At 37.6% G+C, this 26,341-nt stretch overlaps 1 protein-coding gene across 3 annotated transcripts in view; it reads right to left on the minus strand.

Annotated features, from left to right (window-relative positions):
• Window positions 1-26,341, minus strand: part of MOB1B (MOB kinase activator 1B) — a 54,750-nt gene that overhangs the window by 26,716 nt on the left and 1,693 nt on the right. Inside the window, exon 1 of one of the 3 annotated variants that reach the window (XM_086704886.1) lies at window positions 1,461-1,590. The exons of the other annotated variants lie outside the window; for them this stretch is intronic. Coding sequence (XP_086561012.1) covers window positions 1,461-1,516 — 56 coding nt within the window. The 5' untranslated portion in view covers window positions 1,517-1,590. Of the gene's footprint in view, window positions 1-1,460; window positions 1,591-26,341 lie in introns of those variants that run through there. 3 annotated transcript variants of the gene reach the window in all.

The raw sequence follows: 26,341 nt of genomic DNA on the forward strand, positions 1-26,341 counted from the left end.
ACTAAGATCTTATATATCCTTCCAAATAGTCTATGCCTATACAAGCATAAAAATGCTTGGACCTGTTTTTTTTTGTTTTTGTTTTTTTTTTTACACAGTTGTTGCATGCTTTAGTATACTAAATAATGTTTTTCACTTAATATCCAGGAGATGATTGTATATTAAGGCAGAAGCAGATCTAATTTATTCTTAAAACTGAATAGTACTTCCTTATACGAATGTATAATACACACACATATATATATATTTAACTTTATTTATTTATTTTGTGAGAGTGAGAGAGAGCGAGAGAGAGAGAGAGAGAGCGAGCAGGAGAGGGGCAGAGAGAGAAAGGGAGAGAGAGAATCCCAAGCAGGCTCTGCATTATCAGTGCAGAACCCAACATGGGGTTCAAACCCATGAACCGCAAGATCACCACCTGAGCTGAAATCAAGAGTTGGATGCTCAACAGACTGAGCCACCCAGGCGCCCCAAAGTATAACATATTTTAATCAGTCACTTCATGATAAACATTTAGGTTGTTTCCAGTCACTCGTTACTATAAACAACGCTACAGTAAGTAACCTTGTGCACATGTATATATGAAAAATAAATTGCTAAAGTAAAACTGCTGTGAAGGACACGCACATTTTTTAATTTTACATAAGCCTATTTTTCTCCCCAAATAAGTCGTACCCTTTTACAATCTCATTAACAATGTATGAAAATAGCTAACACAGTATCATAACTTTAAGAGAATTTGGAGCTTTCTGATTAGACAGTGAATGACACATTATATATAAGGATGTTACATTGATAAATCATGGCATTACCCAGGGGTCTTTTCTTTCCAAATAAACAACCAAGATTCAGGATTGTTTCTCCTAGTCAGTCCTCTTATTCACATCTGAAGGCCGATCAGTTTCTACAGCAAGACAGGATGGTTTGACAAATAACTGAGTCCTAAAGGAAAACCCTGAACCCACATCTCTTACAATTGGTAATCCAATTTGATCTACCTTTTGTAAATTTCAACAGCATTATTTATTTGCTCTTTGAGAACCTGACGAATAGATTAGCCCCCATAGTGACACTAGGTTAACTTCCATAAGCCATTTCTCACCATCTCAACACTCACATTTATCATTACCCTTATTTTAACCCTTTATTGTCCAACCCAACTATCAATGAAGTTGATACTTCCCAAGTTGAACAGGAGAATCTTAAGGCTATAGGAATTGGGGAGGGGAGAGATATATAGAAAACTCAAAACAGGGGAACCAGTAAGAGTTAGAAGAATAGATGTCTGTATATTTTGACACCCAAGAATATGCCAATTATCTTGAACAAGTTATTTGACATTACCAAGCTTCAGCTTCCTCATCTATAAAATGGGAAAAATAATATCCACCTTACTACTGAACCCTGTGGTAAGACCTCCACTAATATTAGTTCTCTTTGCTTCACCTCTAGGTACCAACCTGTCATTCACATCAGTAGCTCCTTCCACAGGTCTAAGTCCAATACTAAAGATCATGTACTTGATAAATATTTCTTAATTGACAGTTCCAGTGAACTTCAGGCTGAGAACTCCTACATCAGGATAGTAATGATGATTAATATTAACTAACATTTACTGCAGGCTTTGTGCTGAGAAGGATTTTACATGCAATATCTCATTTAATCCTCTTAACTATGATGTATATGCTATTATTTTCTTTATTTTATGGGTAACAAAGCTGAGGTTTAAAGAACTTAAGTATTTGCTTAAGATTATAAGAGTGGTAAATAAAGGAGCCAGAATTTAAATCTAGGATTGAAATCTTGAAAGCTCATTCTTTTACCCACTACTGAAGACTGCATGATGCTTACTTACCTTTACCTTCCATCCAATTATTTCTAATAATTTTCTTCCTATATCACCACAGTTTAATCAAGTCACTTATGAAAAAACACAAGACTAATTCATAGTGAGAGAGTTATCAGTTAGGCACATTTTTTTTTTTAACGTTTATTTATTTTTGAGACAGAGAGAGACAGAGCATGAACGGGGGAGGGTCAGAGAGAGAGGGAGACACAGAATCTGAAACAGGCTCCAGGATCCGAGCTGTCAGCACAGAGCCCGACGCGGGGCTCGAACTCACGGACCGCGAGATCATGACCTGAGCCGAAGTCGGACGCTTAACCGACTGAGCCACCCAGGCGCCCCAGTTAGGCACATTTTTAAAACAATCTTCAAACTACCTAATTCTATCTCCTCTCCTCATACCTCTACTAATTTATATGAATACTTAGCACTGCCATTAAGGAAAAACAAAATCCCGCCAGAGAACAATTTCCTCCAAAAGGGTGCCAAACATACTAATGCTTTCACAGAAAGGCAGATATGCACCAGCAAAAAATGTTAGAAATTGCCAAAATCAAGTACAACATGTTCTAAAAACAATAAAGCTAAAGACTCTAAGCTAAAAACATTGAGTATCAAAAAGACTACCTTCAATTCAAGGAACTTTGCAATCTGAACAGACATACCTACTTACATTTCTGCCTAACATTCCTTTTAAGCCACTATTATGAGTGGTGCTACTGCTACTATCATCAATGACAGAGTAACAAGTTCCTTAACACCGCTGGAAAGCAAGAAAAAAGGCTATCAGCAGGCCAGAAATTGAGGAATTCTGGTAAGATTAAAAAGTTGATGAGAGGGGCGCCTGGGTGGCGCAGTCGGTTAAGCGTCCGACTTCAGCCAGGTCACGATCTCACGCTCCGTGAGTTCGAGCCCCGCGTCAGGCTCTGGGCTGATGGCTCGGAGCCTGGAGCCTGTTTCCGATTCTGTGTCTCCCTCTCTCTCTGCCCCTCCCTCGTTCATGCTGTGTCTCTCTCTGTCCCAAAAATAAATAAACGTTGAAAAAAAAAAATTTAAAAAGTTGATGAGAATACACCTAAAACTAGAAGGATATTATATGTCAATTATACTTCAATAAAAAAATAGATTTTAAAAAAAGTTGATGAGATACAGGGACAAAGTCTAAAAAAACCTAGTTTAGAACATGCGCACTGATAAATGAATCTTGATAATACTATGCTAAGTGAAAAGAACCCAGACACAAAATATGTTGTATCACATAATGTATAATCCCATTTATACAAAATGTTAGAACAGGCAAGTCCATAGAGACAGAAAATAGGGGCTGTAAAGGGAGAAATGGAAGAGTGTCTACTAATGACACAAGATTTCTTCTGGGGGATTAATGAAAATGTTCTGGAATTAGATAGTCCTTATGATTGTGTAACTTTTTAATATACTAAAATCTACTAAACTGTACACTTAAAGATGAGTTTTATGGTGTGTAAATTATACTTCCGTGTTTTACATTTTTTAAAGAAAAATCTTTACTATTAAAAAATAATTCTCCTCACCACCTCAATAAATCAGTTTCTTTCATCCATTTATCCAGTCTTGCATTCTGCATTCCAAGTAACATACTCTGACCACCACTTATGTTCTAAGAAGCACCGTTCTAAGCCGAGACACAACACTGAGCAAGAATCCCTACTCTCCTGGTGGGGATGGAAGGAAGAAGATTCCAATATTTATAGGAAGAACCAACAGACTCACTACTGGATTTCATGATTTGTGGACAGTGGTGAAGAATCAAGGAGGATTCCTAGATTTTTAGTCTCAAGTAGATAGTAGATGGGCCACTTATGGAGATAGGCTTTGGAAGATGGGTTTAGGACATATTAACTTGAGATATCTATCAGACATCCAAATGGATATGTTAGGTAGGCAGTTGTATTTACAAGACTTAGGCTCAGAGGAAAGATCAGACTGAAGGTAACTAATAATTTCAGTATCTTCACTGGTTAGCACAGGGCCAAAAGAGGCACTAGTATATTATTAAATATTTTATAAGTTAAGAAAAGTCCTATAGTAGCAAAGAAAATTGTTCAAGATTTAGCCTAGGGCTTCCCAGACATCTGTAGTCATGGAAACTTTTCTTCCAAATTTTAACATCTAGCTCTTTAACACATTATTAGGGAATATTGTACTCGTATATTAAACTGCTAACTGGGTTGCCTCTCAATGTGAAGCAGGTTCACAACTCTTCAACTTTATAAAGTATAACTTAGTGACTTCATATAAGAACAAGTAGAGGGTTGGGCAAGTCACTATTTAATACCCTATAAAATTTTATAATCTAATCCTTGGAAAATAATAAAGCACTTCACACACAAAGGCCAATTAGTTTCTACATCTGTGAAGTGATCTGAGGCATTATCTCAGCTACAGGCAAAGACACTAAAGTTTAATAGCTCATCTCCGATCACCCTCTGAGCTTTTGAGTCGTATATAGGCTGCAGTTTCCTTTCCCCAGCACTAAATTCATTACCCCAGTCAGTAAATGGGTAGTGAAACCACAAGAGACTTTAGGAAGTGCCCAGAGTCAAATGTCTGGGTGATTTCTATGCAATAGCAGTGACTCCATTTTCAGAACCCTATACAATGTGCTGCAGTGTTAAAAAGAAGACTCCAAAACTTGCATGAGTAGAACTCAGAATGAACATCGATCTAGCAAATGAGTTGGCAGTAATTCCAAATAACACCGGTATTTCAACCAAAGGTATCTAGGGAGCTTAAACATCATTTCTTTTAGAAAATTTTTCCTAAACTCTCAGGAAAAACTGTCCATTCTCTCTTGTGTCTCACTGTAGCTTAATGCTCCTGAAACACCTTATGTGTGTATTTTTGTGTTTATTCTCTTTTAGATAGTATACTGGAGACGATATCATCAGTTATGTAGAACCATTATGACAATTAAATGAGTGAATACATTTAAAGCACCTTAGTTTTAAGGTAGCTTTATACAGCAAATGCACAACACAGGAACTAACAGCTTTAAAATGTTCAATGAGGGGTGCCTGGGTAGCTCAGTTGATGGAGCAGATGACTCTTGATTTCAGCTCAGGTCATGATCGTGCTGAGTGTGATCCTGCTTAAGAGTCTCTCTCTCTCTCTTCCTCTGCCCCTCTCCCCAGCTCAGGCATATGCACACACTCTCTCTCTCCTCTCAAAAAAATAAAAAATAATAAAATAATAAAATGTCCTGTGAATGAATGACTACATGTAAATGCATATTTACATGCAGGTATATGTGTAAGTAAAACACCAATCCTTACTTTATCCCTTAGTCCATTCAGGCTGCTATAACAAAAGACTGAGTGGCTTATAATCAATAAAAGTTTAGTTCTCAGGTTCGGAGGCTGAAAGTTCAACAACAGAGTGACAGCATTGTCAGGTACTGGTGAAGGCCCTCTTCTAAGCTGGTGCCTCCCACTTCTCACTGCATCTTCTTATGGTGGAAGGGGCTACGGAGCTCTGTGGGGTCTTTTTTTATAAGGGCACTAACCCCAATCACCTTCTAATCACCTCCAAAAGGCCTCACCTCCTAACACCATCGTATTGGGCATTAGGAGTTCAACATATAAATTTGGGGGAACACATTCAGGCCATAGCAATTCTACCGCCACACGTATACTAATCCACAAAGAGTCAGCTTAAAACACTACCTCTCATGCTTATTTGTTTACGTTTTTCTTTCTCACACTTGATTACATAAATGTGAGTTACGAATCATGTTTTAGTCACCCTTGAATCCCAAGTACCTAACACAGAACCTGGGATACAACAAATTCCTAACAAATGTTTACTTAACATTAAATAATAATGTTGAAGGGGGAGAAAAGCTTGTTCGTATTGCAAAGAGCAGTTGTTACCAATATTAAAGAAAAAAAAAGGATCCATCATCTTTATTTGGCACACCAAATCTGAAAGATTTTAACTGCAGCAAGAGAAGCAGCAGATGGATTGGGGATAGTTCCTAATCCTGATAACCAAAATTTCATTTTCAATCTTGGGCCCTTTGCAGTTCTACCCTACTTAAACCTTGGTTTAAAAACTGGTCAGTCAGGGGCATCTGGATGGCTCAGTTGGTTAAACATCTGACTTAAGCTCAGGTAACGATTTCGAGTTTTGTTAGTTCAAGCCCTGTGTTGGGCTCTGCGCTGACAGCTCAGAGCCTGGAGCCTCCTTTGGATTCTGTGCCTCCCTCTCTCTCTCTGCCCCTTCCCCTCCTTGTGAGTTCACTTGCTCTCTCTCAAAAATAAATAAACGTTAAAAAAAAAAAAAAAAAAAAAGAAAGAAACTGGTCAATCTGGGGCACCTGGGTGGCCCAGTCAGTTGAGCATTCAACTCTTGATTTCAGCTCAGGTCATGATCACGGTTGTGGGATCTAGCCCTGCACTGGGCTCGGGCTCTGCACTGACAGCACAGAGCCTGCTTGGGATTCTCTCTCTCAACCCCTCCAACTCATGCTCTCTCTCAACATAAATAAATAAACATTAAAAAAAAAAGTAATAAAAAATAAACTGTCATGACATCTCAGCAATTCTAAGCAAGCTTACTCCTCCCAGTGGGGGGAGAGGAGGCAAGAGGTTGTTTTTATACTTTTTTTATTACTGAAATATAATTGACATACAATGTTATGTTAGGTTCAGGTGTAGAACATATTGATTCAACAATTCTATATGTTACTCAATGTTCACCACAAAAGGGGTAGTCACCATCTGTCACCATACATTACAAAATTATTGACTATATTTTCTATGGTGTACTTTTCATCTCTGGAACTTATTTTATATATATTTAATAACTAAGAAAGTTTCCATATCCTCCCATTGCTTAAACTAATTTAATCATACTTTAAAAGCTAAAATGCAAAATAAATAAATAAATAATAAATAAATAAAAGCTCATATGCATTTACTGGTGGTAATAGGATTACTTTTTCTTTTTTTCCAAAGCAAAACAGCAGAATTACTCTGGGATTTAATCCAAAATAGCAACCCACTATAAAGGATTCAATAAAGAATAAAGTCTGCAGTCTTGGCACCAATGGAACAATTTTTTTTTTTTTTTAAGTAGGCTCCACGCCCAACATGGGGCTCAAACACACAACCCTGAGGTCAAGAGTCACCTGCTCTACCGACTGAGTCACCCAGGTGCCCCTTGGAACAATCTTTGTATCAGATACAGATCTCAAGGTAACAATAGGGCAAAGATTCACCTACTATTCCTATAGTCTATCATTCGCCTACAAATACAGAGCAGTAAAGCAAGAGGTATACAATGCAATGAATGACATCGTTTTGTGGTCTAAATGTTGGGAAATTAAATTCTTATGACAAAGCCAACTTGACTAGGAAAAAAAATATGAAATTAAATCAGATACAGCCTACTCCTCCTTATCTCATATACTTTTAACTGAACTTTCTTTTTTCACCGATATCTAGTCATCCTTAAAGAATTAATCCAGGTATCATCTTCCTCAAGAGGTTTCTCTGATAACCTAGGCTGTGTTAAGGAAGCCTTCTCTGTGTTCACATAGGACACTATCACGTGTCTCTATTTTACAATGTACCATGAGTTTCTCAAAGGTATGAACTATTTCTAAGTCAGCACTACATCTCCAGAATCTAGCAGAAGGCACAGGTTGTAACAGATCTTTAATAAACGTTTTGTTGAGCTAAACTGATAAAAGATTCCAGATCAAAAATGGTAAAGTAAACCAAGTATTTTGGCATAATCTGCTGAACTCATAACCTGGGCTTACAAAAATAGGTTCAATCATAACGGACATAAGCAGCATAGTACATACTACATTACTACATATGTAGAGTGGTAAGACATCTTTCTGGTAGTGAGTTAACAAACGCAAGCACAAAATTACAGCTTAAGACTGTAGGACTGAATTTACTCTGACACTGTCAGTTTAAATTTCAGGGATCCTCAATGGGATGGTCCCTTCCAAGGTACTGGAAGCAGTCCTAACAATGTGTTCCCATGGTCGTATGTTTTCACAAAACTTACAAAGGAATGCTAATTGCAACTGGTTAAGACTGCTTTCTCTAACTCCTGCCTATCACACTTCCGCCTTGGCTAATGCCAAGTATTCTGGGCATTTTGCTAAAGGGAGGTTGAGGTGGATAAGTATGTAGGTTTCACAGGATATGTCTAGTTCTCAATCATTTCCATGCATAATTAAATTACTGCTAGTCTAGGTACAGGAATGACTTCCAAGAATATTCTTACACCCAAGCACTGCCTCATTTGGTGTCATTTACACATTAATGTGCAGGACCACAGTCATCCAGACATGAGCTCCATAGGGTATTGGCAGAGACATAAGAACACTGTACTACACATCAGCTAAGGAAAAAACTTAGTCGAGATATACTGAAATTTGACAACAATCTTAAAATAGTACATGACATTACCAATGAGTTATAGATCTGAAACTCTTGAAAGTTATCAATAATAATAAACACATTTTGATCAGTAATGCTAGAAGGAAATAATCTATTCTCTCTATAGAATAATCTACTCTCTCTACAGAAAACAGTAATCCTATTTTACAAATTGTTGACAAAGAAGTCAAAAAGTATGCAGTCAAAAATGTATACAAAAATATATTAAGGTATATCGGGCAGTTAATTAATAAAAATGTTATTTTTCTATATTTTGTGATATTCATTGACTTGGCTTTATTAAATATGTAATTTATTATGATTTTTTTCTTACTCTAAATATTTACTTTGCTACCTAATTTTGTATTCATTAATTTTTTATTCATTTTCTCCAGAAGGGCTCCCAAATCTCTACAAAATCTCTAGTCTCTACCCATTTTAAGGCTCACTAAAGGTACTGACAGATGGAAAATTAGAAGTTGGCTGATATAACCAAGACTCTCAATTATCCACACATAAACCTACTTAGGTACCTTCTCAAAGAAACTGCCCTTGGCCATCCCCTAAAGAATTAGCATGTCTTCTTTCAAGCACGACTGTACTCTGTACAGTATTCTGTTACTGTATTTACCCAACTGAAAATTATGTTAACTAGTCTGTCTTCCTTTTTGCCATGTGCTTAAGAGCAGGTCCTACACTTCTTATTCATGTGGGTATTTTTTCAGAAGCTACTTTTAATGCAATAAATGATCGATAATTGTTAATCTTTCTAAGAGTTGCTACCCCTGGAACTACTACTATCTTTAGGAAAGTTTATTAAAGCTCTTTCAGTCACTATGTTAGTTGTATCAGATGTTGACTGATTAACCATTGTGGAAGTGAGGAACAGGATTAACTATAAGAATTCACATGAGCTAATTTCTTTAGGATCCTAGGAGGTGAAGTAGTTAATGATCATCTCAGTGCTTTGCTCACCTAAAAGATCATCATAGTTTAAAAAGCTACGTTGTCCAGTGGAGAGAAAGGAGCAGCAAGTATAAACAGTAGATCCCCCATAAAAGCTGAGCAACTCACAGGATATCCAACTGGCTCAGCTGGTAGAGCATGTGATTCTTGATCTCAGGGTCCTGAGTTTGAGCCTCACACTGAGCATAGAGCCTACTTAAAAAAATAATAACAAAATAAATAAACTAAAATTTATGGGAGGCCTGGCTGGCTCAGTCAGTCACAACTTAGGGTTGTGAGTAGAAGCCCCACATTGGGCACTGAACTTACCTTAAAAAACAAAAAACAAACAAACAAAAAAAAAACCTGAGCAACTAATTTAGCTAATAGATTCTCCAGGACTATGTAAAGAAGAAGTCTGTCCTTAAATCAAAGAGCTACAAAGAATGGCCTTTGCTTTTACTTTAAAAAGTTAAGGTAACTTCTGGGGTGATGAAAATGTTCTGGGTCTTGAAAACGGCATGGGTTAAAAAAAAAAAAAAAGAAAAAGAAGAAAAGGGTATGGGTTACACAGAGTTTATACACACTTGTCTAAACCTATCAAACTATATACATCAGATCTGAGCATTTCACTGTTTGTAAATCATACTTCAATAAAACAAAAATAAAGATAAACCTAAAGTGGTGAACGTGAGCCTAAGACATATCTCTGAGCTACATAATATGGAAATATACCTCCCATGATGTTCTTAAACATATAAACAATTATTTTTTTTCTTTACTGACTTTTTTGCCTCTAGTTCAAGTGTTTTGAGCCTCTGATAATCTGAAAGACATTTAAGAACTTTCTCCCTAGAGACATAGAGACAAAATATTTTGCACATAGGAATTCAGGGAGGTGCTAAAACATGTCCAAAAACCCAGATAAAGAACTCCTGTCCTAATCTGTCTCCTTTTTCTCAGGCTATCACAAGAACATTCATGTTCTTGTGAAATTTTCCATGAGCTCCACATTTATTTTTTAATCCTAGAGAAGTATTCTTTTGGATAAAACACAGACATTCAGGATGAATAACTACAGACCCTTTTTACTCAATGAAAAATAATCTATAGTTTATATCCTATGGTTTATTCTTTATTAAACAGTGACTCTAAAGAAAGCTTTGAGGGGCGCCTGGGTGGCGCAGTCGGTTAAGCATCCGACTTCAGCCAGGTCACGATCTCGCGGTCCGTGAGTTCGAGCCCCACGTCAGGCTCTGGGCTGATGGCTCAGAGCCTGGAGCCTGTTTCCGATTCTGTGTCTCCCTCTCTCTCTGCCCCTCCCCCGTTCATGCTCTGTCTCTCTCTGTCCCAAAAATAAATAAAAACGTTGAAAAAAAAAAAAAAAAAAAAAAAAAAAAGAAAGCTTTGATCATATTTGTATCATACTTTAAAGTTCAAAATGACAGCACTTATAAGAAATTCAGTGTATTAAATTAATAGTCTTAAGAAAATAAGGAAGTTCATGGTGATGCCTATAAATACAGATAGGGTCCAGGAAAATGGGAAAATTTAATTTCTTTTATTTCTTGGAGCTGGAGAAAGATATCAGGAACATAAATACAAAACTTATAAATCGTTTCCCCCTATAATTTCAAATGCAATTGACTGGTTTTTGTTTGTTTTTACATAAACAGAAATCATTCCCAATTTGGAGATAAATTTTAACCAATGAGTAATTGAAGTCAAAGACATTAAAGATTTAAATGAGATTTGCTAAAGCATAACTTCAGAAGCATAACCTGAATAATATGGATTATTAGTGAAGACTGATAATAGATAATACATAAAAGACAGTTCCTTACATACAGCTCAAATTTGTATTAATCTGTTTTCTTGTAAAAATGAGTTATTGAACTGTTAGTTGGAAAAAGGACTTTTAGACTCCTTACCCACTAAGACATCACTGAAACAAAAGCAACTCAAAAAGCACAAAGTAGTTTAACACAGTGACATAATTTCCTTTCACTTAGACACCACATAACTGTCAACACTTAACAGAATGTGGCAATAAAATGAATTAGAACTTATAAGAAAACTATTTTGAAGAGTGAATTGTTGAAGATGGTAGGCTACAAATACACATTAGCTTCCACTCCCTACTCAAAATGATAATAAAGTGAATTTAAAAAAAAATATAATTATAATCCTGTAAGGACAAACAGAATGAAAGAGAAGACAACAATAAAAATTTTAAGATTATAAAGTAGATGAAGAAATAACTGAATTGACATACCTAAGGAAACCTAACCCTAAACTTAGAAGCTACCCAATTTATACTATAGATCCCACAAAAGGTTCAGGAATGAAATAAGTAGGATACTCTGGAAGTGGGAGTGAAGATAGAGCAAGACTTTCACAGTCTAAGAAATTACACACCCAGCTTCCCTCTGCAATCTACACAGTGAGCATCTGTACTACCCCCCTCCTAAGAAAAGATTAGGGTTACCTACAAAAGGGCAAAACAGAGACGGTGTCTAGCTTGGGAGATAAGGCACACTTGGAGGCAAATGTACCATAGCTAACATTGAGAGATTAGATGAATGTGAAAAATCAACATCGAGACCTCTATAGCCCCCAACCTCCAGCTCCTTCAGGATACCAAAAACCTTGCAGCCAGGATAATAATCTCCAAGCAATGTAAGTGATGGATCACTAAATTCTACACCTGAAACCGTTTACCATATATGCTAACTAGAATTTAAATAAAAATTTGAAAAAAAAAAAAAAAGCAAACACCAGAAGAGCTCTTGCTGGCAATCTGACCACACCATGTAAAAAGGCCTAAAAAGATTCATACCAGGAGTTCTTCAAAGAAACAGCCTAGCCATATCACCTTTCAGCAAAGACCACAGTTAACATGCCCTTCACACACAAGCACACAGATTCCAATTGGATTTTCAATTGTCCTACATGTAAATAAAAGCAGAAAGCAAAGGAGTTACCAGGCATTTGCAGGGAGCCTCTAACATGAAAGAAGACACTAAAATAGAAAAAAGCAACCTGGAGAATAAAAGATGCAGAAGAATAAAAATGACCCCATTCCAAAAAGAACTATATAATACTGATAGGAAAAAAATATTGCTTCATGAAATAAGAACAGGATACTATATAAAAAAGAGAAACTAGGGTCCCTGGGTGGCTCACAAAAGACAGATGGCCAACAAGCACATGAAAAGGTGCTCAAGGTCACTAATCATCAGGGAAATGCAAATCAAAACCATAGTGAGATATCATCTGATATCTGTCTGAATGGCTATTATCAAAAAGACAAGAAATAACAAGTATTGGTGAGGATGTGGAGAAAAGAGAACGCGTGCTCACTGTTGGTAGAATGTACACTGCTACAACCACTATCGAAAACAGTATGAAAGTTCCTCAAAAAATTAACAATAGGGGCGCCTGCATGGCTCAGCCAGTTAAGCGTCTGACTCTTGGTGTCTGCTCAGGTCATGATCTCACGGTTTGTGAGTTCAAGTCTCGCATCAGGCTCCATACTCACAGTGCGGAACCTGCCTGGGATTCTCTCTCTCTCCCTTTCTCTCTGCCACTTCCCTGCCTGTGCTCTCCCTCTTTCTCAAAATAAATAAATAAACTTAAAAAAAAAAAAAAAATAGAACTACCATATGAGCCAGCAATTCCACTACTTACTAAGTATTCACCCAAGGGGGAACACATGAAACCAACAAGATATATGCACCCTTATGTTTCCTAAAGCATTATTTAGCATATCCAAGATATGGAAACAACCTAAGTGTTGTTCAAAGGGAAAATGGATAAAGAACATTGGCAGGGGCACCTGGGTGGCTCAGTTGGTTGAGCATCCGACTCTTGATTTAGGTTCAGGTCAGGATTCCAGGGTCGTGGGATCAAATTCTGCATCCTGCTTTGCACTGAGCACAGAGCCTGCTTAAGATTCTCTCTTTCCCTCTGCCCCTCTCCCCTGCTTATGCGCTCTCTCTTTAAAATAAAAATAAAAATTTTTTAATATGTAATACAAACTCACATGAATACTACTCAGCCATAAAAAAAAAATAAAATCTTACCATTTGCCACAACATGGATGGACCTATAGGGTAATACGCTAAGTGAAATAAGTCAGAGAAAGGCAAATACTGCATAATTTCATTTACCTGTGGAATCTAAAAACCAAAACACAACAAAATCCAAACACATAGATACAGAGAACAGATTGGTGGTTGCCAAGGGGAGGGAGCTTGGGGGAAGTGCAAAATGGGTGAAGGGGATCAAAAAATTCAAAGTTCATTCCACTTATAAAATAAGTAAGTCACAGGGACATAATATACAGCATAAGAAATAGAGTCAATAATACTGTATCATACTTTGATGACACTAGACTCACAGTGGTGATCATTTTGCAATGTACACAAATGTTGAATCATTCTGCTACACACATGAAACTAATGTAATACTATATGTCAATTACACCTCAATAAAAAAAGAAAAATAATTCAATAATTAATGCCTAGAAATGAAAAAATTAAGTAACACTATAAATTAGAGATAAGAAATTAAAACAATCAGGTAAAAGAGTTCAAATGGCTGTATCCTGAAGCAGGAAAAAAGAGGTTGTTTTTATAACAAGCCTTACAGAACTATTTAACTCTAAATCATGTACATGTAGAATACCAACAAAAATAAATTTTTAAAAGTATAAAAGCTTAATTAAAAAACAGTGTGAATGTTTATTAAAATTTGGCAATAAAATAGACTATTTACAGAAATGTCAATAAACTGTTCTATCTTTAAAATCAAAGCAGGGGTGCCCGGGTGGCTCAGTCGATTAAGCATCCGACTTCAGCCCAGGTCATAAGCTCACAGTTTGTGAGTTCAAGCCCTACGTCAGGCTCTGTGCTGACAGCTCGGAGCCTGGAGCCTGCTTCAGATTCTGTGTCTCCCTTTCTCTCTCTGCCCCTCCCTAGGTCACGCTCACTCTCTCTGTCAAAAATAAACTTTAAAAAATAATAAAATAAAATAAAATAAAATAAAATAAAATAAAATAAAAGCGTACTGTGCAATAGATCTATGACTCATAATATTTCCAGTACACCACAAATCAGTAAGCCAAAATCACCTATATATGTGGAGACTTCTCATCCTAATGGTTCATTAGCTGGTGGCTGCTTAGCTATTATCAAATTGTTTCAAAAACATTCATTCACCTTAGAAACTGCCAGATTCAATCAATTTGATATATCAATGGTCCCTGAGAAAGCCAAAAGCCATGAATGAAATACATACAGAGTTGAGATCTGTTAAAGCAGCATGCAGCACAGAGTAGTGGGAGGACGCTGGCTGCCAACTACAGTCCTACAGCCCTGGAGTAACACTGTGCCTCCACTACTTAGTGAGACACGTAGACTTAGTCACTTAACCTCTCTAGAGCCTTATTTGCGTCATCTACAAAATGGAGCCAGCATTATGCTGCAGTCGTTTCAAGAATTAGAAACCAGAGAATAAAAAACACTAATGCAATACTGGACACAAAGATCGACAAAAGCCATCTACCATTACTGTTTAACTCGGGGCATTATCTATTTCACATGGAATAGTGGAAACCTTGATTTTTGCAGTTGGGTATGCTGGAATCCTGTATTTGGCTTGTACTAGTTATGTGACTTCAGGTAAGCTACTTAATCATTATGATTACAAAAAAGAGAAATCACGGGGCGCCTGGGTGGCTCGGTCGGTAAAGAATCGACTTCGGCTCAGGTCATGATCTTGTGGTTGGTTCTTAAGTTCGAGCCGCACGTTGAGCCCCACATCGGGCTCTGTGCTGATAGCTTGGAGCCTGGAGCCTGCTTCAGATTCTGTGTCTCCTCCTCTCTCTCTCAAAAATAAATGAACATTAAAAAAATTTTAAAAAGAGAGAGAAATTGTATCACCTACCATGTAAGATGGTTCTGAAAACTAAATGATATGTATAGAAATGTAAAGAACCACTGGTGCATAGTCAGCTCTCCATAACTGACACCAGTTAAATATAGCCATACCATCTCTTTATCCCTTATAGCAAAGGCCCTTCCACAGACATAAGCTTAAGTTACATCTACATATTGTACATTTTAAATAAGGAATTGTAAAAAGAGTAAATAATCATGTAATGTCAAAAAATACAACTAAAATAACAAGAGACTTGGAATTCTTGGTGTAATCAAATCTCATCAGGATTTGTTTACACAAATAACAAAGAGTGGCCTTAGAAAATCACAAGATCCCAGAGTCTCAACTGGTTTGTCTAAAAATAAGAGGGTGAACTGGAATCTTTTCCAACCCTAAAACTGTAAATTATTTACCCAGAGATTTGATCTCATTCTCACCAATTCCACAACTTACCAGAAATCTCAGACACCATGAAGACTGCATATTGTTAAACATAAAACTGTTCTTTTTATAAATAAGAAAAAAAGGCACAAAAGTACAATGACTTTGCCCAACTTAAATTCTGTACTGCCACCACCTAATTTCTAAGTCCTACCTCTCAGAGTCTGACATACAGGGGCCTATACAGGCTCTAGACATATTGTTTTAGAGTACATCTGCAGATCACAAGCACAACTGAATTCTTCTTTTTTTTAATATTTTTTAAAACATTTATTTTTGAGAGAGAGAGCACAAACAGGAGAGGGACAGAGAGAAAAGGGAACAGATGATCCCAAGCGGGCTCCACGCTGACAGCAGAGAGCCCGATGCAGGGCTCAAACTCACAAACCACGAGATCATGACCTGAGCCAAAATTGGAAGCTTAAACAAATGAGCCATCCAGGTGTCCCAAGAATAACTGAATTCTTCTACAGACGAATGCAGATAAAATATTTCTTTTCTTCAAGATTGTTTCATTCGCCCTTTCTGTTGAGAAGCAAGGGTTTCCATTTTTCAGATCACCAATGGTTTAACCATGAGCTTATGGCACCCAAGCACAGGATAATCAATCCTCTAAATGAAAGCTAACAAGAACAGCTATCATTACCAGGGTTATGTCAGGAAAGCCCCTATGAAAATAATACAGATGCAGTCAAACCTGGGAACACAAGGCAGAGAAAGGGCTATATAAAACTCCAGGAATAGTACAATAAAAAAAAAAAAAAAGTCCCTTTAATCCTAATACTGCAAAAATGACATTTTACACTATCTGGAATTCAGCAATGCTCCCCAGTACCTGCAGCAGGCTTTAACTATAGCCATAGCCACTGAAAACTAAGAAAGGATAACACAAACAAGTGAAAACCATCAAAGAGGAGGAAAAGAAAAAAATGTATAAAATTGCAAAAATCCTCCCTTGTTGTCCCGTTTCTTTTTGAACTAAGTGAAATGTAAGTATCAGAACTACCATAAGAAAAAGGAACAAATTCATTAAGGTTAGAAGTGTTTCTCATATATACAAATACGCAAAGTATTTACTGATAAAATAATAAAGTGTTCTGAGTTGTCATATCATATAACTTACTCATGCTTGTAACAGTTGACCTGTAAATGCTCAAAACTATAAACATTTCATCAGATTCAACAGCAATTGGACACTACTATTTACTTATATTTTGGAGAAAAAACTCTCTACCTCGAAATAATCCAGAGAGGAAAACCCTGGCAGAGATCTCTATCAGACTCCATAAGAAAAGCAGCAAATATGTTAAAAGGAATAGGTGAAAAGCAGCTTTAAATCCATCTCCAGAATCTGTACGTCATTTTTACAGCTCCAAGTATGCCATCTGCCTCCCAAACATGTTCATTATTTGCTATCTACATTAAAATATCAGAAAGATAACTAAGAAATAAGAAATCCAATTAAATATTTCATTTTGTAAAATCTCCCTTAAGGGACTATAATCCACACAGGTCTTGGAGAAAATTAGTATTTTCCTAAGAAGTCATTAATATTTTAAAACTTAATTTTGTGACTTTGTTGATCAATGCGTTTAACATATTACTTTTCCCTTTTAAAATTAAAGAGGAGAAAGATTGATGGCAATGGAAGCAAGCACCCTAACTATATCATTAGAAATAAAGGAGACAGATTCTTTGGCAGGATCTTTACCATTAACGTGTTTACTTGGTATTAATATGAAAAGCCCAAGAAGCCAAGAAGTTTTCTTGACATTACTCTCAGTGGTGCAATGGTGGTGGGATACAGGGAAAGGGGCACTCTCACTCACTGCTACTGGAACACAATTCACAGTGGCAGGTAGGAAACATGTGCCTGGCATATACCAATCCTGAAAAAGGGGTAAGACAACAAGGTCTCTACAAAATTGTGAGATAAACATCCAACAAATAGGTGTTCCAAACCTTTCTGTGCACCTATTTATATTTCCCAAGAAGTCTCTTAAAGGTCAAAATTAGAGCAGAGTAAAAGGAATCACTAAGACCTCCACCTACCACCACGAAAATACTTGAAAATGTCTTTGATTTTTTAAAAAATTTTTGTTACCGAGTGTGTAATATATACGAGGCACTATACTAGGTGGTAGAGATTTAAGTACAGCTTTTGAAATCGCTGTTACCTTTAAGGAGGTCATGCATTCTGATGAAGAAGAAAGGCCAGAAAACTGATAAGTACAGTTGTTTTTGATAAGGGCTATAATATGGAATCTGAAATGTTATCCAATAAGGGGTCACAAGTCAGGGGAAAAGAGTTGGCTCTTGAACTGAAGAAATAAGGGTGGGAAGAAGGGCAGTCCAGCCAGAAGAACAGGAATAGCACTTACAAAGGCAGGCAGACAAGGGAGGAATGTATGTTGAAAGAAATGCAAATAAAATGGCTGGGCTCCATAGGGGAGAGCATGGCAGGAAGGCACAAATGAGGCTGGAGTGGTAAGCAAACACCACATCACAGAGGCTCTCTATGCCTTGGGATTTTGCCAACCACTGCCAGCACACTCCAATCTCTACCTGAAAAGTCCAAGTGAACTGCAAGAAAAAAGTGGTCCAAAGAATTCCAGCCACTCCCTTTCCCTATTAAAAAATGCAGTGCTACAGCAGAGTAATTACGGCAGCAGTGGCAAAATCTAGTAGGGAAGGAACCCACATCCATCCACTAGAAACAGCCTCTACCTAAAAATACAGAAGCACACATCTACACAATTCCTGCTGTTCCGTATGTATGAACACAATGGATACATCCTGTGACTTTTATAAACACGGAATGCAACTATTTCATTCCTATATCCAAAAGAGTTGTATAGTCAATGCAACATCAATAATCTTTAACCTTCGTTAGCCAGTGGACTTAAAATGAGTTAAAAACAACTCCTGAGGAGTATATCCACATGACATACTGGTCTTCAAAGATACTTGAGGCCAGAGACCACATCTTATTTATTTCTGACCCCCTACCTTTCTCCTTCCACCACCAGCAAACACTTTGCTTTAGACACAGAAGGCGTCCAGTAAATATTTATTGTATTATTCAATAATACCATTCATTTGTAACATAGCTAAATAAAATTTGGAATGCAGAAAGCGTTTATATACTGGGTTTGGGAACTTCATAAGCAAGGATAATAACAGTGTTTGTACAGGACTCTCTGGTTTATGAAAACTTACATATACATTCTCTCTTTCAATTCTCAAATTTACCCAATAGACTAGGCATTCCTTTCCACCCAGTAGACAGAGGAAACAGAAGCTAAGAAATTAAGTGATGTGCCCAAGGTCACATGGCTGGTGACAGAACAAAGACTCTGAAACTCAGGTCTCCTCACTCATTAACTACTACTGTTTCCATGACAACCTTTAGTCAATAAAAAAAATTGTACACACACACACACACACACACACGACATACTTGCCAAGCAATATACTAACATTCTGAGAAATAAAACAGTGAACAAACACTATGAAACTTACAGTCCAGAAGGGGGGAAGGGGACCTTAACTAATAATTTAAATAATCACAAGTATGCAAAGACAACCAAGGGACCTAACCTCCTTGAGAGTACAATGAGATAAATATAGGAACCACTGCAATGGGATGGGATTTTACTGGGGGGAGGGGGGTGTCTAATGTGCAAGTAGGAATTATAGCCAAGAAGCAGGGTATGGGGATGAATGGACAGAAAATTACTAGGAGGAAATATCAGGGTTAGGAGGGTTCTGGCTAAACCGACCTAAGGGGATTCTTGCTGAAGACAGGCCAGGATGATCAAACATCACCTGAGGGACAGTGGAGGATAAGGAAGCTAAATCAGATATTGAGGCTGCAGGAAGGGGGGGTCTGGTTAAACTGACCAAGCAAGGTTCTTGCTAAAACTAGACTTTAAGGAAGTGCACAGATGAGCCTAGGAGAAGGTTCAAGAGCCTGACTAAGTTTGGTCAAGAATAGAAACTGTCAGGACCTCACAGATTCTCTCAAGAACAGAGGTAGTATTATAGTGAATCCGAAGGATTTTTCTTCTTTACCTTATTTTGAATCATTTAACTCCATATACAGGCATTATCCACTTACTATTATAATCCAAAGCTTCTCAAACTTGAATGTGCTTTTCACCTAGGGAATCTTAAAATGCATTCTAATTCAAGGCTTCGGGCCTGAAATCTTGCATTTCTAACATGCTCCTAGGTGATGCCAAAGCTCCACACTTTAAGGGTACAAAGCAGACTTATCAAGAATTATAATTATATAGAGATTTGGATCTCCTCAGTCCTGGGGGGGGGGGTCTTCTGTCACCAAAGAGCCAACAGCAGCCTTTCTTCCCAATGGTAATACAAAATTATAGTGGTACTTTTTTTTCTAAATATTGAATGGCATTAAAAAAAAAAAAAAGGTATGGGCACCTGGGTGGCTCAGTCAGTTGAGCATCTGACTTCGGCTCAGGTCATGATCTCACGGCTTGTGGGTTTGAGCCCCACGTCAGGCTCTGTGCTGACAGCTCAGGGCCTAGAGCCTGCTTTGGATTCTGTGTCTCTCTCTCTCTCTCTCTCTGCTCCTCCCCTGCTCACACTCTGTCTCTCTCTCAAAAATAAAATAAAAGATTTAAAAAAAAATTTTTTTTAAAAGGTAAAGGTATCTCTAGAACCTACAGTTATCACTAAACAATGTAGTCCCAACACCCAAACTATGTTTCCACTTAAGCAAAAGCTAAAATCGATACCTCTCAATTGAGGTACATTTTGGTTCCCAAATGTTTAGCAAGTTGTAACTGTACTTTTTGGATAGTTGGCTGTAACTATAGTTTGAAAAAAAAAAAAGAAACAAACAAACAAAACTTTCATGTTGGTTCTTGATGTTTGTCATTTCCCAAATCACAAACTGACAAGGTTGGGGAGCACCTGGGTGGCTCAGTCAGTTAAATGTCTGACTCTTGGTTTCAGCTCAGGTCATGATCTCACAGTTTCATGAGTTCGAGCCCCACATCTGGCTCTGCACTGGCAGCATGGAGCCTGCTAAGGATTCTCTCCCTCTCCCTCTCTCCCTGCCCCTCTCCTGCTCATGCTGTCTCTTTCTCTCTCAAAATAAATAAATAAACTTAAAAAACAAATAAAAAAAAAAAAAACCTCCAGCAATTGCACTACTAGGTATTTATCCAGAGGATGCAGATATGCTGTTTCAAAGGGGCATATGCACCCCAATGTTTATAGCAGCACTATTGACAATACCCAAAATATGGAAAGAGCCCAAATGTCCATCAACTGATGAATCGATAAAGAAGATATGGTATATATACATATGCAATGGAATATTACTCAGCAATCAAAAAGAATGAAACCTGCCATTGGCAACAATATGGATGGAACTGGAGTGTATTACGCTAAGCGAAATAAGTCAGAAAAAAACAAATATATGACTTTACTCATATGTGGAATTTAAGATACAAAACAGACAAACATAAGGGAAGGGAAGCAAAAATAATATAAAAACAGGGAGGGGGCAAAATATAAGAGACTTAAATACAGAGAACAAACTGAGGGTTGCTGGAAGGGTTTGAGGTGGGGAGATGGGCTAAATGGGCAAGAGGCATCAAGGAGGACATTTGTTCAGATGAGCACTGGGTGTTATATGTAGGGGATGAATCACTGGATTCTACTTCTGAAATCATCATCACACTATATGGTAACTAACTTGAATGTAAGTTTTAAAAAATTAAAAAAAAATAACTGAGAAGGTTGGAGTGCTTGGCTGGCTCAGTCAGTACAGCAAGCAACTCCTGATTTCAGGGTTGGGAGTTGCAGCCCCATGTTGAGGGTAGAGTTTACTTAAAAAAAAAAAAAAAAAAAAAGAAAAAAGAAAAAAAAACCTGACAAAGTCGGTGAAGGATCAATTAAAGAGTTAAATAGGCTGACTGATTAAGACCCCTTTGGGAATTAACCATAGGCTAGAGACATAAGCATCAGTCCTCAAAACAATGCTATGTTCCAGTTGAGAGAACTCAGTTTTGACAAATCAGTTTGTTGTTCACGGATTCAAAAGTGAAATTTCTAAGAGTTGAAAACAAAAGGGCCAGCTAAATATTTGGCAGGATGTGGGGAAGAGTTAGGAAGAATGGAACAAGGCATATGTGAATAAAAACTATAACCACAGGGAGTTTTTAAACAAAAAGCTATTTCAGTAGTTAAATCTAATGCTACAGGGCACTAACTAATAAACAGACTCTACAGAGCAGAAAGGCCATGCTGCTGCTCATCTGCCTGAAACATGATCTAGGCACCAAGATACTGGAAAATGTGCCATAAAAGGTTTTTACTTCTATTGCTTCCACTTAACTATTCCATATTTACAGTGAATATTAAGAAAGTATTTAAGTTATACCATCACCTATTTCTACAAAGAAACATACACAAAAAATATTCCTCTAATAGCCAATACTACAACTATTGAACTATTCCCATCAAATTTCAATTTGAGAACAAAAGGATTTAGGCTGAAAGATAAAATAGTAGCAATAAAAGAAAATCTAACCTTTCCTTTATAAATAGTAATTATAAGGCTGCTTGGCTATGAGGTAAACTATTACCCAAATATTTGCTTACCTTCAATCAAACCCCTGCTTTTAAGCTCTAACTGCAGAAAATCGTAGTACTGATACATGTGATTAGAAACCTACAGAAATTGGCTAGGATTTAAGTAATCAGAAATGATGAAGATGCTTACAAAAAATAATAACAGCTACCAGCAGTCATAACACTGCTGAGTTATTGATAATGAACTGCTGCACTTAACTACAATTTATCGAGCTAGGCTTTTTCCATTCGGTATCTCTAATCCTCCCAACATGTCTGATGTATTGATCCTAAACACAGGATTCATAGGGAAAAAATTAGATTACTGTCACACTCACACCATACCCAGTGGAGTCTGAGACTGCCTTCAACCATGATATGGTGGAAGCAGGGGCCCACACATGCTCAGATGACATGCGGAGGCCCAAGCCACAAGAAGGGTGGCCAGGAAGGGTTGGGTTAGGAGAATGGCTATACACAGCGGTTTGAGCAAATACGTATGTTGAGGATTATGGGAGCCTAGTTTCTCACTAACAAAGAAGGAAGTGAAAAATATGTAAAGGGAGAAGGCTAGAAGGAACCCTGTGCTACTTGGCTCAGCATTGCAGGTGTTAGAGTTAATGTACTCAATATACACAGAAAAAAATATATGCACATGTAAATGTGTGTGGTAATGTTATTTTCTAGCACAGTCCAATGAGAAGGTCTGGGAGCAGCAATGCATCTGTACCAACAAGCATACCTATCACCTACATTCTGTTTTCTAAATACTATTTTTCAATGAATAGAACCTACACCTTTAGAGAAATAACCATTTCCAGGGCCAGGGCAGAGAAAGTGTAGGATAAACCTGGAACATTTGGTTGTGCCAGAAAGTTAGGTAGTGCTCACAAAAAGACAGAGACAAGTCAAAGGGACACAAAAGCCAGCCTGAATAGGACTCCCACTAGCCAAAACTGAGACAATATGATTCTTGATTTAGGCTCAGGTCATGATCTCATGGTTCATGAGATCGAGCCCCATGTCAGGCTCTGCACTACCAGTGCGGAGCCTGCTTGGGATTCTCTTTCCCCCGACCCCCACTCTCTGACTCAAAAATAAATACATAAGCTTAAAATTTAAAACAAAAAACAAAGATGGATCTGGGGAAGGGGGCAGGGAGAAAAAAGAGAAGTAGGAGAGGAAGACAGAGATGGACACATAAACACAGCTATAACCCTGGGTCTCCTTTCCTAAATTTCTATTCTTTACATTGAAGTTACTTCACATAATGCTTAATAAAAATTTCCTTCCTGTCTCTATCTATCTGTTTCTGCCTATACAGAAACAGATCTCGTTTATACTCATTCACATCCCTAAACCACCTTTCCTACAGACTTCCATTTTAAAGTTAACTACAAGTGTTTGTTTCAACTCTGTTTCAACCAAGTAGCCCTACATTAGGAAATAAGGCCTTAGTCTTTTTTTTTTTTTTTAAATTTTTTTTTTTCAATGTTTATTTATTTTTGGGACAGAGAGAGACAGAGCATGAACGGGGGAGGGGCACAGAGAGAGGGAGACACAGAATCGGAAACAGGCTCCAGGCTCTGAGCCATCAGCCCAGAGCCCGACGCGGGGCTCGAACTCACGGACCGCGAGATCGTGACCTGGCTGAAGTCGGACGCTTAACCGACTGCGCCACCCAGGCGCCCCGGCCTTAGTCTTTTTTAGGTTAAATATTTCTGTAAAATTTCACTGGTCAGAAGAGACTAGCAATTCCAAAATGCAAGAAATATAGAGAATACTCAGTATTTTCAGTGAACACACTTTGAGTGAACGTTAAGAGCTCTGATCCTAAATTTCCCTGAATTTTATATGCATAAAATGCCAAGAGAGGAAAAACCCTAAGAGGGCTGTATTTTGATTTAACCCATGCCAATAATCAGGCCAATAACCTAAAGTTAGTGATTTTGCCACTTTACCAAAAAGAAGTTGAGTAAGCTATGTTACTTATAGATCTCATCTAGCTCCAAGATTCTACAGCTTTTCAGACAAACCTGAAAATGGACAATTCACAAGCAAATTCGTGTCTCTATGACGTTTCCTCTGACTGAAATCTTCTACTTCCCCTTCCCCTTTCAGAAAACCCTTGTTATATATTCCATCACTTCTTTCACGAAGCTTTCTTCCAGCCCAAATCGGACAAATTGCTCCATATTCTTTAGACCCCCATGTACTGCATCTATTACAGATGACGATTTATAAACGATCGATCACTCTGGAGTCCCACATTGTCCACAATGCTTAGCACACAGCAGGTGCTGACAATGTTTAAAGATTTGAGTCTATTAAGTTAAATTAGGTTCCTGTGAAGTTTCTCTATGTATCAGTTGGGAATTTAGCTTATTAAAGATACCCAAAGGCCAGTCTGCAGCACACCCAAAGCTTTGTCCCAATCTTTTTTTTTTTTTTTTTTTTTTTTAAATTTTTTTTTTTTTTTTCAACGTTTATTTATTTTTGGGACAGAGAGAGACAGAGCATGAACGGGCGAGGGGCAGAGAGAGAGGGAGACACAGAATCGGAAACAGGCTCCAGGCTCTGAGCCATCAGCCCAGAGCCCGACGCGGGGCTCGAACTCACGGACCGTGAGATCGTGACCTGGTTGAAGTCAGACGCTTAACCGACTGCGCCACCCAGGCGCCCCAGCTTTGTCCCAATCTTATCTACACATGCTGTACAAATTTATTCTGTGCATCTGCACAAAAGCTACAAAAGGTATCACTGCTGCTGATTATCTGGACACCCTTTGGGTATTACCTAATCTACCTCATCTCCCCATCCCAAAACCTCTTTACCCTGCGTTACTTTGTTTCCTGGCACTTACGTCCTCCTACCATGTGGTATAATTTACTGATATTCAGTGTTTATGGTCACTTACCAAAACATAAACTGAACTAATACAGGAATCTCTTACTGTTTTGTTCATAAATGATACCCAGTGCCTACATCAGTGCCTGGCACAATAAATTATTTTTTTAAACAATAATTCTTTCCTTCTGTCTTAAAGCCCTCGGGAATTATGAGTCAGCACCCTCATTAACTAACGTATCTCACATTGCCCTTACTTCCTCAGCTACAACCATTTACAGTAGCCTTCCAAGTAAGCTTCTAAGAACTAGAGAAAAATGTGTGTATACACACAAACACACACACTTTTTTTAAGTAGGCTCCATGCCCAGCATGGAGCCCAACGTGGGGGTTGAACTCTCAACCCTGAGATCAAGACCTGAGTTGAGATCAAGAGTCAGAGGCTTAGCCAACTAAGCCACCCAGATGCCCAGAAAATACTTATATTTAACTCCTAAACAGCAACTCTTAATTTCTCTGATCAACTCCTGGTAGAGAAATAATATTCAGGAAGCTATACCAAATAACATATAGATGAAACAACCAAAACTTTGTTCTTTCATTTCTGAGAATAATTATTTATATCTATGAGATCTTCAATTTAGCGTTGGAACTACTAGTGGACAAAAACCAAAACCAAAACCAAAACCAAAAATGTTGGATTAACTTTTTTGGATTGTCAAACACAATCCAATGTTGGGAATATATTAACTGCTACATGAGACCTGACTGAAAAATTGTACCCCAAATAGTACAAACCCTCTAATGTGCCATATATTTACATACATCAGTTATGGCAAGATTTTTCTTATGTAACTAATATGCTTCAGAAGAAATAAACTTATCCACTTCATTTCTGTAACTATTACATACTGAGCCATGTATAAATAGGATACTATTCTATGTGTATTCAGAAAATACCACCAAAACTTTCTCCATCCCTAGTTTCAGCCAAATATGGTTTTTCCCTGCCTCAACCAATTTAGCTCGGAGTTCCAAGAGACACAAGTCCATTAGCAGCAGTTACAGACATCATCTACATTGCTATTTTGAAGACAACTTTTAATTCTTGAAGAAATCAAACATCAGCAGTGTAAAAATACACTCAAGATGAGAAGCTTCAAGCTGAGATACCTGGAAATCTCGTTTCAAGCTAACATGGGAAACAAGGACTTTCATAAGTCCCCCAATCCTCCTATCACTACCTACATGACAAACTCAAAATCAA

This window comes from Puma concolor, chromosome B1, assembly GCF_028749965.1.
Source record: "Puma concolor isolate L17-30 chromosome B1, mPumCon1.1.hap2, whole genome shotgun sequence".
NCBI lineage: Eukaryota > Metazoa > Chordata > Mammalia > Carnivora > Felidae > Puma > Puma concolor.